The 16,782-nt window shown below is 38.7% G+C and overlaps 1 protein-coding gene across 4 annotated transcripts in view; it reads left to right on the plus strand.

Moving 5' to 3' along the window:
- CIB2 (calcium and integrin binding family member 2) overlaps positions 1-14,647 on the plus strand; it is a 43,357-nt gene extending 28,710 nt beyond the window's left edge. For 2 of the 4 annotated variants that reach the window (XM_041427718.1, XM_041427719.1), the window contains exons 4-6: positions 5,968-6,115; positions 6,206-6,401; positions 12,962-14,646. In XM_041427718.1, the coding sequence (XP_041283652.1) occupies positions 5,968-6,115; positions 6,206-6,401; positions 12,962-12,983 (366 nt within the window). In that variant the 3' untranslated portion in view covers positions 12,984-14,646. Of the gene's footprint in view, positions 1-5,967; positions 6,116-6,205; positions 6,402-12,961 lie in introns of all 4 variants that reach the window. The other 2 variants (XM_041427716.1, XM_041427717.1) reach the window with 2 other exon arrangements.
- Positions 14,648-16,782: the final 2,135 nt, after the last annotated feature.

A 16,782-nucleotide genomic window follows, 5' to 3' on the forward strand; every position in this document is an offset into this window, starting at 1 on the left:
CTGACATCTAAAACAGAAATTTTATACAGGATCTTATTTAGATTGAGATACAGGATCATATCATGCCAGCTTAGCAAACTTAATGGTGATGATACACTTCCTAAGAGGCTTCCATGTATGAATCATAATCATGTATGGATCATAATCTATCTACTGCACCACAAATCCGTGAGGCTTTCTGACCCTGCTTTAGAAGATGTCTCCAGGTAATGGAACCTGACTTTATGAAAGTAATAGGACAAACTCAGTGTTGAATTTTATACAAATTCTCTCTCAGGTCTCATAAGTCTGTGGAAAAACCTTAGAAATATTGGTTGTAAACCACTCATTTTATTTCAGGAATTCTGGGAGCTCACAGAGAAAAGTGCTTTCAATAGCTACTGAGCTTGTTTCTAGTAAAATCCCAGTAAGAGGAAACTAGGTGATATTCTACAGCTCTTTCAAAGCATTGACACTAAAAGATGTTAAAATGCTTGGGATCTTTATTATGAACTGCGGTCCATCTTGCTCATGAAGCATCTTGTGGGCATCTGTGCAGACAGGGGTGAGAGGGAGAGAGTCTTTCCTCAAGAGTTTATGTTTGAATCGACCTAGGTACTAACTTCAGCTGATACACTAAGAAAAAAATCTTTAACCTTTGCAACTTGACCAGACTGCCTAACAAATCATTATGGTGTTTTCTTTCTTTGGTAAATTTTCATCAAGGTGAAGACAAAGACAACATTTCCTTCTTAAAATAGAAATAAATGACCTAAATGTCTATTGAATTCTAATAAAATTAGTGCTAATTTCAATGCACCTGGCTTTTTTCATATACACATTACATTTCTAGTTACTGGCAATGTTGAGCTCAATGCCACTGCAGGTTCTGACAAACAGGTAGAATCAATAATACACTTTTCTAAATTAGATTTTGCTAATATAAAGAAAGATCTTTACCTCATGCATTAAAGCTTTGAGCCAGGTGTTTTGTGTTTCGAGGGGAAAAAAAATGCTGATGGTCATTCTCTTTAATTGGTAATGAATTATTCATTAACCCCTGATTCTGAAAAGTTGAAAGTTGGGACAAGAAATAAATAAATAAAGAAGGGAAAGGTACTTTCAGTTGATTAGATCTACCATTACACTGAAGTAACAGAGCTACTTTACTCCATCAGTTTCATTGCAGTCTCTGTTCTCTAATTTTCGCAATTTTGGTTACACAGGCACCAGTCTAATAAATTTACTTTGGGGCATCTGGACACCTGTGAGATGGCAGTAATTAATATAGCAAAACTGTAGCCATGATATGGACTGCTCAGTGTGGGACCAGAGAGAAAGCAAAAGTGATATTTTTTCAAATTAAAACTGATTTTGGTCACATTATCACTGTCATTGCCACAGAGCTGCAGGTGGGAATGTAACCTGGTGTCAGAGACCCCTGTGGCTGGCAGCAGTGGTGGGTGTCCATTCCCACATCCCAGATTGTCTCTTTCCTAGATTGTGGGCTCTCTGTGGGCAGTGCAGAGCAATCCTTCTCTCCAGAGCTGGGCAGCAAAGGGCTGCTGGAGGGGAAACACTTTTGTTTCCCTCACTTTACAGTCTGTTGCTTCCTGCGTTTTGGCTCACACAGGAACTTCATTGATCCTTGCAGGCCTTGCCATAAGCTGCACTGGGGATGTAGGTAGTTTATAAATGCACTACTGAAACAGGTTGGGCAGCAGGCACAGGAGCCAGCAGGGACACACAGGGAACAGCAACTCCATCTCACATCTCAGAACCAATGTTAGCACCCTATTTGTAGTAAGTTTAAAAGTGAATGCAAGCGAGTTGCTTCAAAATAAAAATACTTTCCACAGTGTTAATAGGATGAGGTTTTAGACGTGATTTCAGTGAGTCTTCAGGTTCAGAGCTTTCTGTGCGTCGGGCAATGACACCTGGGCTTTCCATGGAAAGGGCAATGGATGATGCCAGAGCAGGGTGATCTTCTCAAGCCCCAGCCCTGCTCTGGCTAATTTTTGCCTCCAGCTCATCTCGACATCCTTGCTGCATTCTGTTAGTTGTTCCTAGTTATGATGGGATGTTTCACTCCCTTCAGAGGAGCAAAACTTCACTCCGACTGCTCTCCTTGCTTCTCTGAAGTCTCCTTATCCGAGCATCTCAGCTTGTGCTCCAAGTGTCATCGGGGGCTGTTTTCTCTCCCAGCCTGTGCCTCCCTGCTGGCCTGCAGCCTTGTCTGTACACGTCCCTGTCACAGTTAGGAATCAGTTCTTGTCACAATGCCTTATCTTCCCACGAGGTGCTGGTAGGTTCTCTAATATTTAAGCAATTCTGGATACAGCTTGAATCTTTGGTTTTTTGGTTGTTGTGATTTTAGTAAAGAGTTGTTGTTGAATTTCATATGCTTCTGCTTTCTGACAGAACAAAATAGTTTTTTCCATTAAGACATAAATGTACCAGTTTAGCTCTGTCTTAGCCTTGGTTTCTCCAGGAATTTCTTAAACAGTATCCTGCAGGCACTGCAGAGAAGTTTGATAGCATTAATATAATCATAGACACATAAAACCCAAGTTATTGATTTTGAGGAAGAAGAAAATTAAGAAAAAAACCCTGCAAAGAAACTTGCCTTTTTCTGCTCCAGGGACAATTTGCTGTTGCACTTATGCTTCCCTTCTGAAGCAGCAGTCTTTCCTGTGGAGCTTTGGTAATGAACAATTTAACTACTTTTATATTAATGTTTGTCTGATAGCAATTTTTTTCCCCTCTGCTTTGGAATAACTCCTGAAATTTGAGAAAAGCTAGTTTTTACCATTGCTGAAAAAGTCCTGATTAAAGCATCCAAGGATTCTGACTTGCAATAGTCTGCAAACTTGACTGCTTTGTGCTTTTAAATGTGTTCTCTAAAGTCAGTGGGGACTTATGTTCAAATACAAAAGGGAAAGTCATTATTGTGTTTCTGTGCATATGAAAATTAAGCAGCATTTTGTAATGACAAAATGTACCAAAATGTACTCCAGTACCTCCTGCTTAATTATCTTGACCTATCTTTGATATTCACTTGCAACCTCTTATTTCCAAAATGCAGTCAGCATGTGGAAATAGGATTGGATGTTTGAAATTAATTCTTCAAACTACAAAACAGATAAGGCAAAAGGCCACCTGAGTACTTTCCTAGAGTCTGGGATGGAAACTAGAGGACAGAAGGATGTAACAGGTGATTTAGCTGCAGTGCCAGGAGTAAATCCTCAAACAGTTTGTTAGAAAACTAATGGTTGTGTTTTATTGTAAGCAGTTAAAGGTCTGAATGTTGGAATAGATGCTGTGTGAGATTTTAAAATGCACAGAAACACAATTATCTGAGTAAAAGAATTGTTCCTTACAAAGATGGATTGCATATTTAGGATTCTCTTGAGCCACTACAGCAACAACATCAATCTAAAAACAGCAGAGTTGTTTTTCGGTTGTAGTAATTCTTTATTGTTTCTGTCTCCTGTCTCATTTTTGTCATGAGACTACAGAAAAAGCTTTTTAAGACAAGTGGAAGTTTCTAGTTCTAAAATGAATATTTTTTCAACAACTAGTGCTTATGGGAAAGCAATCTAGGAAAAAACAATATAATTTTCCCCTTTACTCCCTTCCCCCATGGCTCTTCCTTTAAATATGATGGAACCCTAATCTGTGCTCTTTAGAGTAGAGGTAATGAAATTACAGAAAGGATGTGAAAAGTATCTGTGAAGGTAAGCTAATACTTTCCATTGTGCAAGCCACAGATATACTGCCTGAAGACACATAATATGAGAAAGTTAAAGGAAAGAAATCAATATGAGGAAAGATTTTATTTTTCATTTTGGTTTTAGAGATCCATTTGGCAAAGAGTTACTTAAGAAGTATGCTTAGGTTCATTTAATTCATTCTTAATTCATCTGTATTTTCAAGATCTCTGACATGCCAAATAAATAACTCATCTTATACAGCTGCAATATGCTTATTGAGTCAGTGAGATCCTGCCCCAGCCTTTCTAAAGCACAAAGTCCTGGGCTTGATATTCACTGCTGATAGGGATATTTGCATCTGTCTGCTCCTGGTTTGTTACCCAATGCTGCCTCTAAGATGTCAGTTTACTACTGTTACCATGACACTTACTTCTCATGAGGTTTGTTCCAAAGAAAGCTACACAGCATTTTAGAACTGAAAAATACATTTCTAACATGTTTTGATGTCCATTCTCAATTATTGAACATATAACACGCCATGTTTTAGTGTGCTTTTAGGAAGAAAGTGGGCCTTTTCATATATTTCAGCCCAAATGAATCTTACTTTGGCTTATTTATAAACTGGCAGTTTGAAACAATAGAATCAATTGTTCCTCCCTGCATGTTTTTGTGTGCAAATCCCACAAACAGGTAAATGTGTGTAACCACAGGGAAATCCCACAAACAGGTAAATGTGTATAACCACAGGGAAATCCCACAAACAGGTAAATGTGCATAACCACAGGGAAATCCCACAAACTGGGATTTAATGTGTAAATGTGTATTCCACAAGTATTTCCAGGGACATTTCCAGGCATTTAAGTGAGGTACTTTAACCTGAGCGGTACCCACAGATGCACACCTGCTGCACCTACACATCATTCGTGAGACATGAGTGATCACTACATATCCTTTTACAGAGAGGTTCTCTCAGCCATCTGCCTCCTGGGTCTGGGGTGTTATTTTTCATTCTCATGCTCTGGAGAGATGTGACCCTCTTGCTTTTTGAGGCTCCTTTTTTTTTTTTTTCAGGAATCCCTCTTTTCTATTCGATTTAATTTGGTTTTATCTGGCCTGGTTTTATCTTCATCTAAACAGTTAACTCATTAATCTCCTATCCTTTGAAATCTGTAGGCCTGTTCCCAATTGTGGATTCCTTCAGTCATCCAACCCTGCAGGAGAATTTGTATTTAGTATTGAGTACTTTAATGGGCTGTCATTTCAGCCTAAGGCTGTGTGGTCCCTACTTCACCTGTCCATAAAAGCAGCCTTGTTCCTGGTTGTTGCTTTTTTAGTCACCACAGTTATGCCACAAATGCATAGATGTTTTTGTTCTGTGTGTGAATTATCAAGAAAGAATTGAAGTAAACTGAAAAATAACATTTTCTGGTCATTTGTCTCTCAAATATAGCTTGTTTTTGAAATTTCATTTAAAATAATAGGATGGTTTATGAATACCTGTTAGGTAACTAAATTTACAGGGAAAAAAGAAATTAAATGGAGATATGCTTGAACTTCTGAGCTTTCACAGTACTGCTTCTTAAAAAGCCAAATAAAATGCTGCATGCAGAGTATAAATAGTGAACCTAATATGCCACCACCATAGCTGTATATATTTATGGATCAGCATGTTAATCAATGTCTTGGCTTCAGATAAGATCTGTAGCACAGCTTTAATGAGATGCTGCTCACAGCCCCAGTGATGTTTGTGTTCTGTTCATATTTAACTGAATTTAATTGATTTTCCAAGTTTTATTGATATAGCTACAAATTAGTGTTGGGGTTTTGTATAGCTCTGAGAAAGATGATGGGTTTTTACTGTAAAAACATTTGTTTTGGATTTCATAGTGATGAAGCAGGTTTTCTTATGCTTGCTGATGTGTTTATGGTTTTAGAATATGGTCTTATTCTAAGGTGCTAAAAATGACTTCAGGATCATCTCCGGTGGTGATTACATTTCATTTAAATCTCTGGAATTTTTAGTCAGTCCAGCCAGCGGTTGGACATTGACATGTGTCATTGAAAGTAAAAGGCCAGAAGTGGTACTATGCAGCAGCAAGGACTGCTGAAACTTCCTGCTAAAGCATGCAAATGTAAGTTTTTTGATGCATTTTTGGGGGAAAAAAAGTAAAAAAAAAAGTCTTTAAAGAGCCAACTGTGCAACTAAATATTAATTATCAGGGAGTCTGCAGGTTTTTTCGTCTTCCAAATACCAGTCTATGTATGTCTTTTACAGGAGAACCCCTTCAAAGAAAGAATTGTGGAGTCTTTCTCAGAAGATGGAGAGGGGAGCCTGAGCTTCAATGACTTTGTGGATATGTTCTCCGTGCTCAGTGAAATGGCTCCCCGAGAGCTTAAAGCAATCTATGCCTTTAAGATTTATGGTACTATGTGGAGGGGCTCTGGTGTGTTTTTTTGTGTTTGGAGTAAATGAGTGGTACACTTGGTGATCTTTGGTTCTTCTATTTGTTTAGATTTTAACACAGATAACTTCATTTGTAAAGCAGACTTGGAAAAAACCCTCAATAAGCTGACCCGGGAAGAGCTGACAGCAGAGGAAATCACTCTGGTTTGTGAGAAGGTGATAGAAGAAGCTGACATGGATGGTGATGGGAAATTAGGATTTGCAGATTTTGAAAACATGATTTCCAAGGCACCAGACTTTCTCAGGTATTATTTTAAGAAAAAGAAAGTCTCTTGCACACTTGCAAGTATTGTCTTAGGATATCACTGTGCAGTCTAATACAAGAAGTGTCAGACATAAGTATTTTACTAGAGAACTGACTAGGAGATGGCTTCTTACCTAACTCAGTTTACTTTTCCAGGGCATATTCCAGTTCTCTCCTAATTTAAGATTACGAGCTCAATGGCTTTTAATTATCACCTTTCCTCCTCCTCCACCCGTCTTGGTGCAGTTCAGGAAAATATTTTCATCCATTATGAGCTCAAATTCAGCCTGTAGCAAGGATTAAGCCTATAGCAAGGATCCTAGCTGTCTGCATAGGAATGTGTGTAAATATTGTATACATGTTGCAAATATACATAGAAAGACATTGATCTATTTGCTGTGAAAGCATTTTTTGAAGAACTGTAAAGTGCCCTGCAGAACACAGAACAGTATTTCTTTCATGAATGAAACTTCGGAGGAAAGATGTTAAAAGCGATTCAGCAATACAGCAGGAGCACATGATTCCAGTGAACCTTGAGAAACATCAGCTTCTGGAGAGGAGACATTCAATGTGAATGTCTTTATACATTTCAGGTATTCCTTAACTAATCAAGTGTATCAACAGAAACCCCTTTAGAACAAGATAAGTATCATCATTATGGTGAAGCTCAGCTCAGTAGGTATTCTAACATTTTGTTTACAGATATTTCCAGCTAAGAAAACATCTTCTTTATACTGCTATCCATGTAGAAGCTGCTGGGATCAGGTAGGGTTTCCTTTAATCAATCAAAAGGCTGTGCTGCTCCTACAAAGCTGGTAGAGAACAGTGATCAAATGTGAAGAATTGAAGGCAGATCTGAAGATTCAGTAGAAGCTGCAGTTTTGGAAGTTTCCTGTGCCATGACTGACTTTACTGCTGTGTTGTAGAGGCTGGCAAACTGCTGACTGAGAATTCCAAGGTGAGGATGCTGTGCAGTCATTTCCTGAGAAAGCTGCAGAGAGGAATGTTTGCCAGTGTAGCCATTGGAATGACTGACACAATTATTTTTCTTTTCCATTTAGGTGATGTTTTGGGAAGATGAGGAAATGAGTGAAAAATCACTGAGTGCTGGGTATTCAGCAGGGCAAGATGATGAGTAAAAAGTGGGATGAAGTGAGATGTGTATTATAGATTAGGTAAGAGAAATTGGAGAGTACCAATAAAATCAAAGGACGAGGCTACCAAGTATTGAAAGACTGAGCGTCCAGTTGCTCATTTAAACACATGTACTTGGATCTGTGTCTGTGACAAGATATCTCCTTCAGGTTTAAGATGGCAATGTGCATATTTAAGGTAGATGTTTGGCATCCCTGGCTTGCAGAGGAATCATAACTTGCCCCTCCATTCAGGTTCAGGAGTTTAGCTGGGTCATGGGATTCCTCTCTCGAGTCCTCAGGCGTAAGAGCTCCTGGTGATATACAGAAGGGTCTCCTTCACCTCCTAACCAAAACACTGGTTTAGAGCCTCTGACCAGGCAATTTCTATATAAAAGCAGCTTCTATGGGGATAACAGTATAAAGAAAACCAGTTCTTAGCTGGAAACATATGTAAAGAAATATTAGAATCCACTGAAGAATCTGATGTTTCTTATGGTTCAGCAACATGTATTTTTGAAGCTATATTGAAAAATGAGAGTGTAATGGAAAAAAGCCTCAGAGTTGAGAATGTGTAGGTTCTCTAGTTTGGTTTCTGTTTTGAGTTAACAGCTGCAGGAAAAGAAAGCGACAGGGTCATAAGACTACTTTTATCCAAACTGATTTACATGGAAGATTTGACACCTCTGCCTTACTGTGGGTTACTGTTCATTTTGTCTGTAAAGGTATTTTATTCTTTTAGGACATTGTTAGTTCTATTTTTCCTGTATGCACTGCATCACAGACTGACATAATTGTTAATACTGAACATCCTGTTCTGAGGAACTTATTCTAATTTTTTTAATACTGGGTAAATACTGCATTCTAAAGAGAGATTTGACTTTTGGAATGGGATTCATTGAAGTTTAATGCCACAATAGGTTCACCAAAGTCTGACTGGGACTGAAGATAAATAAGCACTCTCTGGCAGGAGCCAGTGCCTGCCAGCATGTGACAGACTTTGTGACATGGGACAAGAATGCAATTCCTGTAGCTGATCTCTCACCACCAAAAGCCCAGTTCTTTGTGCCATAACAGTCTTGGACACATTTCCTATTCATTTACTGAAACAATGCTTTCTTACGTCTTTGTGAGTTAATCTCCAGCTCTGTTCCTAGCCTCTCATTTTCTTCTGAGTTTCCAGCTGTAATGGTTGTCTTAAATTATAGCCTGAGGCTGTGTGCAGCCAAAGGGCAGGCAGGGCTGTGCAGCTTCACTGGGTAGTCTACTACAGAATTTGCAAAGCACAGGAGTGTCTGAATAGCAGATCACCAACCCTATATGCCAGTGGAAAACTGAACTAGCTTCTTACTATTGCAAAAATATATAAAAACATGCTTTCACCTAAAACAAATTGGCCATTTGAAATCTTAAGCGGACATGTGGAAGAAATACCAACCCAGCAATGTCCAGAGGCAGCCACAATTTCATTTGGTTTTGCTTATCTCCACTTTTTGTGACCAGTTGAATGCATTCCAGAATTTTAACTCAAGGAAGCCCAAGAGTCTGATGATTTACACTTCCAGCTGCTCAGCAACCGTGCAAATAGAACGCCTAGGAACCAAAGCAATAGCCACATAGAAAATGATTGCCAGTGAGCCACTGCAGATGCTGGGTAACTGCACTTTGCAGGGATTTTGCAGTGAAGCTATGGGCCGTCAATATTTTTGAACATCTGATCCCAGAATATGATCCTGGCATGTGGTATGAGAGCCTTCTGAAAATGCTGAATAACTTGCAAGGCCCCAGATGATTTTTATCTGTAGTAAAGGATTTTTTCTGTTCTTTTCCTTTTGTCCCCACCAAAGCCACCTCTTCATATCATAAAAGGAGGAAATGTAGGATTCCAGTTAGGTTTTATCACTGGCTCTTCCATTGCTTGAGCAGGTGATCTGTATGAAGCCACAGAACACTTTTTTCTCTCTGCTCTCTTATGTGGGACCAGTGGTCAACCCACTTGTGACAAACGTTGAGAACTTTCATTCAGCTGCAAATGATCATCAGCAGCAGCATGAGATTTGACATCTCTGAGGAGGAATATCTTCTTTACTCTGTGGAAAACCTTTGAAGGCTAGATTTTAATAGCAATATGCACTCAGGTTCTGAAGCATGTGTTGGGATTTTTTTAAGCTGTCACATTATCACACCTACTTAACATACAGAGGAGGCATTGACTTTGACACCATGATCCAGGCTTTGACCTGCTATGAGCTGAAGTTCATCCACTCTAGGTTGACTTATTTTCCTTATCCCATCACTCCTTTCTCAAACCTTTACTTAATGACCCTGTGTAAGTTTAATCTCCTACAGACAGCTTTTGCCAGCTTTGTGCTGCTGTCAGGCAAATGAAGATGCAGTAAAGTCTGTTGCTTGATTTGCACTGCTGTCGTTGAGGAATTTTTTCCAGACTAGAAGAAAACACTGTTAATCATTAACCAGGGAACATCTATGCAGTTGGCTGTTATCCCAGAAGCTGAACTAAGCTGTAAATGATAATGACAGTTACTAGTTCAGAAAATTGGATCCCAATAGTTTTATTTCACTCAAAATTGTTATCATTAAGAAGCTGCTTGTAGTTTAATGGAAGCATTGGCAGATTGAGCTGGCACTAGCTAAGTGTTCTGTTCTACAAGACTGGTTACGTTTTCTACAGGAAATTGTTTTATAAATCATCCTGGAAGTTTCAGCTTATTTGAATGCCTGAGGGTGAAGCCTATTGCTGTAGCAATGGGTAATGGCGTTTGAGAGGAATATGGCATTAGTAATACCTGGAAGCTGCCAGAACCAGACAGGGAAATAACACATTAAATGTTGGAAATGCGGTATTTCTGAAACTGTTGCGGGCCTTTGCCCAGCCATTAGTGGCTTTTGTGACCCCAGTCCTACCAAATGCTGAAGCAAAGGAAGCTCCCTTATAGGGAATGTGTATCTCATAAGACTGTTGCAACATGCAGATTAATTAGTTCTTATGGACTAATATTAGAGCTAGTGACTAATTGGGAAGAAAGGCTTAGCAAAGAAACAGTGGAAGGAAATAATTTCTGTCAGTATTTTTTCAGAGTATTTGAGGTGCTTCTTAGTAAAAAGCTGACACTCTGATAAAAATAGAAATTTTTCTAATAAATTGATTTCCAGTTAGGTGGATTTGGGTGGATTTTTTGGGGGAATCATGCCTCAAATGTTTTCACGTGCAATGTGATGGATTTTTAGCTCCTAGATATTACCTGCATGGGAGTTAAATTTTTAACAGCTTGGATTTATATAGTCTCTAGACATTTCTGGAATTGTGAACAAGATATTTATAAATCTTTTATTTAAAAAATCCTAGTGCCAGTAAACTATTTGCATCACTATCTGCTTTGTCTCACAGTGCTCAGGCTGGTGTGCCAGGCTGCTATATAGCATATCTTTTACTGTCACCCAGATTGAATAAAGTCTTAGAGACAAGGTTCCTAGGGACCATGGTGAATATGAAATTTTATCTCCTCCAAATACATGCCACAAGCTTCCTTTAGTGAATTTCTGATTCAAATCTAATAGCTGTAATTAAGTTAGAGTATTCTTTTGGTAAAACAAAATCCAAAGAGTGTGCATCCAGAAAGTCTGCAGCCTCTCAAATGTTCCAAAAAGGTTTTCTTTCAGTGTAGGCAACAAACTTACATAATTTACATACAAAAATACATAATAATTTCTTCTTATTTCAGTCAGTCAAGAAAAAGAGTTGATACTGTCATGACATTGAACAGATTGCTGCCTATAGGCAGTGGGGTTTCAACATACCTTCTTCACATTATCTCTCCCTGTCCTGCTGAGATGCTCGGGAGCTCTTCTGAAGCCTGGTGGCAGCTGTAAGCCATGCTGCTTGCCTGTATTAAAGAGCAAACAGAGGGTAACAACCAGAATCTCTTTGGCCCAAAGAAAAACAACTTTACCTCTCTAATTTGTCTTGGTTAGGACCCAAATACTGTGCCATAGCAAAAAGTACCATTGGGAAACACTTAGCTCTGCTCTAATGCCTTAGGTTTTAGCTTTTATATTTTTCAGATTCTACTTTAGTGTATAGTTCTTTTATATTTTTTAGTGTGTAGTTCTTTTATATTTTTCAGTACTACTTTAGTGTATAGTTCTGAGCTTCATATTATGGGATGCTAAGTGCTCTTCACAGAGTAGGGAGACAAAACAATTCCTTCTCTAGGCTAGGGCCAAGGACAACCAATCCAAATTTCAGGCCCAAGAGCATAAACAATGTGGACTGAAGAGAGAAAAAACGAGAAGGATGGGCCTTCATAACTTAAAGCTATACCTGGACAATTAACTCCAATATACAAATGGAGCAGAACTTATAAATGCGAGAGACCTCATGACCAATTGTCCATTTTGGTTCATCTTGGCTGTAGCCCTGGCCGGGCTTTTGTATGGCCCAAGGTGGATCTGTTGAGGTCTTTTAATAAATCCCTACTTTATTCTTTAGCTCCGTCTAGCCTCTGGCCTAGGTCTGCTGCGGTGCCGGATTTCTTCGGCCTGACCAGCTCCCGACACTGTTGGTGAGAGTGGCCTCCCCCAGAAAGCTGTCAAATCCGGAGCGTGGCTGTAGGGCACGGCTGCTCTACGGCACGAGTGGACCCCACTGGGGAGAGGACTGCGCTGAGGGTAGGGACAAGAAACAGGGAGAGGCCTTCTGTGTGTTTTCCAAAGGTGTTTATTCCTAGGAGGGTCAGGGACAGAAAGACCCTGAGCAGAGGCGTACATCAACTTATAAATGGGGGAGTCCCAGGGATGGGTACAATCTTTAAGGGCTTGGTAGAAACTGGGGGTGGAGCACAAGGTGGGGAATACAATGTTTAAACCAATATGGGATTACAGGGGAGGAGAACAATTTAAACAAACCAACGGGGCCTTGAAGGGTACAAAATGGAGAGGGAAGTTTCTAGAGAAAGGGGCATGCTTGGGGAGGGATTGACGTTCAGTGGGAGGAGGAGCAGGGAACAAAAGGGCAGGTCTTTGGGGAGATGGACAGCTAGGACAAAACCAACAACACAGGAGGGAAAGGAATAATCCATTGGTAATAAAATATGCTATAACAATAAAAATGGGAAGGGTTATAAAACTGACTACTAGGACCGAGTTACAATCAAAAACATGCACTGCAACATAGGTCAGCCTTCACAAGGCATCAGCTCTACAGCCAATAAATGGGCAATTTATACTTGATTTAATCCACTATTGAGCTTGGGCCCTGAGCTAACATTTTCAGAAGATGGAATTTTCTCCCATGAGATTTAAGTCTTGAAGCACAAAAGAAGAAAGGTGGGGTTTTGTGCTTGAAGGAAAATTTTTTGCATAGTGACAGATGTGTTTCTATGTCTTAATCTTTTTCTTTCTTTTGTAGTACTTTCCACATAAGAATCTGAAGATGTTTCTGCCAGTCCAGCCTTTCTGAATCTCAGGCACTCCAGGGATTTTTGTCCTCTAATGAGGGCTTCCTAGAACTCAGCAGAAAGTACTGAAAGAATTCTGGCCCACAAAGAGACAGAAGCATCATGTGATCTACAGGATATTTGGAACAGACATATTTTTATCTTCTCTCCTGGCCAAGCACTCTGGCGAAGATGGTTGGTTGTTGGATTGTGGTATTTCCCCGCCCCCCCCTCCCCTTTTTTTAACAGTCAGGATCAGAATATTATTAAAGGTATTTCCACAGAGTTTTTATATTTATGAATATTTAATACTGCTCTTTAAAGTGAAAAAAAACCCACCCCAAAACAAAAAAACTGAGAGATTAGCTTTCGTTTGTTTTCCAAGAGTATTTGAAAGAAAGGATGGGCCTTAAATAATGAGATGCCTCTATCACTGTGTTGGACAGCTGGGATCTTGCATGGAAAATATGTGAGGTGAAAGCACTGCTGTCAAGATCAAGCTCCCAGTGTTGAAGACAGCCACAGCCCACGTTTGCCTTTCAGCCACTCAAATGGCAACTGCTGGGTTTGGTGCTTACCTTCAACCAATATTTTATGGATTGTTGTGTCCTTATAAAACTTGAAATATTTGCTTTTTGTATATGATAACTGCGTACGTGATTCATTTCTTCCCAATATAAATGTTAAAACTCAGTCCTTATTCTCAAAGGGGCTCCTGCATTTTACTCATTCTATGGGCTGATAATGTTCTTGAATGGAGGAACATGGTCATCTGTAACTCATGAAGAAGTTGAAGAAGCACAGAACTACTATTAAGGACATGAAAAGATATTTTCTTTTGAAACAAGCTATGCAATCTCTCCTATAAAATGCATGAATGCAGTTCTATCTTTTTCTTTCCTCTCCAGCTGGAAATCAGCTAGATTTTTTTTTTGGGTTTTTTTTTTTTTTTTTGGTTTGTTGTTTCGATTTGGGTTTTTTATTTATTTTATTTTTACTTCCAGTATTGTTTAGGTACTGGGACCTGAAGACAATCATATATGTATTAATTACTGTTCTAACAGTCAATAGAAGGGCTCTGTCACTTACATGGCTTCTGTATCAAGGTCATCACAATTAAAACTTTTAAAGCATTCTGTTGTGCTTTGAGAATTTTTAGGCTGACCACATACTAATTTCCTTTCTGATCATTATTCCAATAAAGTCAAATCTTTCAAAGGATCAAATGTGTTATATAGAAAACTGTTAAAGTAGAGAACCTAACCTGTTTATCATTTCTGTAGGGATGGTGATAGCTATCTACGTTGGAAACTCTTCTGTGTGGTGACCTTGCAGGGTAGCTTGCTGTTCAGATTTACACACTATGAATAAAGAAGAAATATTTCTCTAGCAGTATGTGTGTACATTAAAGTTTCAATGGAAATTTTGGATATTCAAAGTATATGGGACAGACATGTTTAAGATTGCACAGTGAAAATGACAGCAATAGCATTTATTTGTAATACATATCTTAGAGCTATTATGTTAATTGATGTTTATAGCATTTTAATGCTTCCACCTACTGATTTCTGTTTAGATGAAGAAATTAAAACCTGAATTCCCTTACCCAAGTTAAAATTAACAGAAATCAATCCTCATGTTCAGTTCTGATTGAGTAAAAAGAGATTCAAGCCTGTTTTTCATTTGAGCAGATTAAGTTAGATGTATCGGCTGATTCAAAATATTTGCAAGACATTGGTGTGAAGAGAGATTATTACTTAAATTACTTCCTATTAATTGAAGTATCAGTCTAATTTTAAAAAAAAACTTATTTCAAGACAGACATTTAATCTTGGAAACCTTGTGAGGTGTGTAGGAAGATATGATTCGGATGTGTTTGTAAAATACCAGGTTACAAGATTTGGGATGAGATTATCCAGACAAAAAGGATCTGGTGCTGATGACATAGGTCAATTCCTTTTGGTATCTACATTCTTCTGTGTGTTATGATTGTCATTAGCTAAAATTTCTGTATTCCTGACACTGTGTGTCATTCTTGGGTTATATCATACTCCCCTCCTAAAGGACGAGCGGCCTTGGAAGTGCTCAGTGTGTTGTTTCCCTGGGCCCTCCCTGACCTAAATGTCACAAAGCCCTTAGGAGACACATGAGCTTGCAGCCAGATGTTTGACCTTGGAGTCATCTACCTGAGCTGAAAAACAAAGAGAAAAAGAAATTAGGAGTACATTGTGGAGAAATATTCCTGTTCATAGAGACGTGTTCTTGCCAAATACTGTAGATAGAAATGTGTGCAGCTGTCCTAACTGCCTTCATTTTTTTGACTTACATTCATGTAGCAAAAACCATTGTGTGTCCCTGGTGTTTGAGAGAGATCTGTGCACTCAATCCTTCAGCACTGCCTAGTGGTGGGTGAGTATTCCCAGCACCTGATGGCAAAGGTGAGGGATAGATTTCTGAAGTGCTTTGTGTTTGTGCTTTCACAGTTGTCTGTAGCTGGATGTCTTGTGACTGGCAGTGTTCTCACCGCAAGATGGTTGAGTGTGTGGTTCAGTGGGATCCAAATTTAATCCTGTCATGAGGTACCAAACCTGCTGGATTTTGGCAATTGTATTACTGGCACAATCTAGCAGATTCTCTAGCAAGCGTTTCTTCAACCAGCCTTACTCTAAAAGAACCATCAGGCCATGTGGAAAGAAACTGGAACAGTAAAAGAGGTTTAGATTAAAACAGTTTTGGATTTGGCCCAAAAGTAAGAGGACATATATTTTGAATTGCAGAAAAGTGTTAAATATAAACAGATGTTACTATATTTTTTTCATAAATGGACAAAGAAAAATGAAAACCGTTACCTAAAGCCTCTATCAAAACAGCTGTGTGTGTGATCTCTCATTTATACACAGTTAAAGCATCCTGGGGACAAAAAAAGAGTTGTGAAAGTAAATAAAACTATCAAAAGGTAAGAAATAACTTGGTTATTTTAATTGATCATTGTTTTAAGGAAATACTGTAAGCCAAGACTTGCAACAGCCTGCAGGCCAAAATCTGATTTGCATTACTTCCACATTAATCTCCAGTAACTGCTGACTTCAGTGGAATTAACTAATGTCTGTAATTGGATCTCTGTTGGGGAAAGTTCTTGAGGTTTTGCTGCAGTTCTTTGTGCCCTCTCATGCCCTTTTAATGTAATCTTAATATGCTGAATGCTCTTTTCTTAACCAATAACCACACGCTCTTCTTTTTCAACAGGCTCACTGTTGGAATCTCTTGCAATTTCTTGCAGCCACAGAATAACAGTCTCCTTTCCTTTTCTCCCTAGGACTAATTTTTATCTCCTTATGCATGTTAGAGGCACTTATGATAAAATCTCACAAGGTGGCACCACACCACCATAGCAAGTCATAAATTCATGACTTCATTTAACACTTTAAATGTCCCTGAAATACAGGATACTCTGTAGAATCTATGATGCCACAAACAAAAATACGAAACTTTGATTAATTACTGATTTTAAAACTGTACATAATTACAGAGAAAGTTTTGTGTTTCTCAACGGCAGATCAATAAAAACATGTTTTAATAAAGTCCCTGGAAATTGAAATGTACGTTAAAAATTAAAAAGGGATTTTCTTGCTGAAACTGTAAAAACCTCATATTCTAAACACTTGAATAGGTTAAGATTATATTGTAAAATAACAGAATATAGAGTTTTTGTTGTGGATGAGAAATATTATATTTATGAGCTCAGAATCCCCAGTAAATCAATTTGGGGTGAAATAACAGCAACATTAGGAAG

The sequence above is a fragment of the Onychostruthus taczanowskii genome, unplaced genomic scaffold (genome assembly GCF_017590055.1).
Source record: "Onychostruthus taczanowskii isolate IOZ18803 unplaced genomic scaffold, ASM1759005v1 scaffold118, whole genome shotgun sequence".
In the NCBI taxonomy this organism is placed as follows: domain Eukaryota; kingdom Metazoa; phylum Chordata; class Aves; order Passeriformes; family Passeridae; genus Onychostruthus; species Onychostruthus taczanowskii.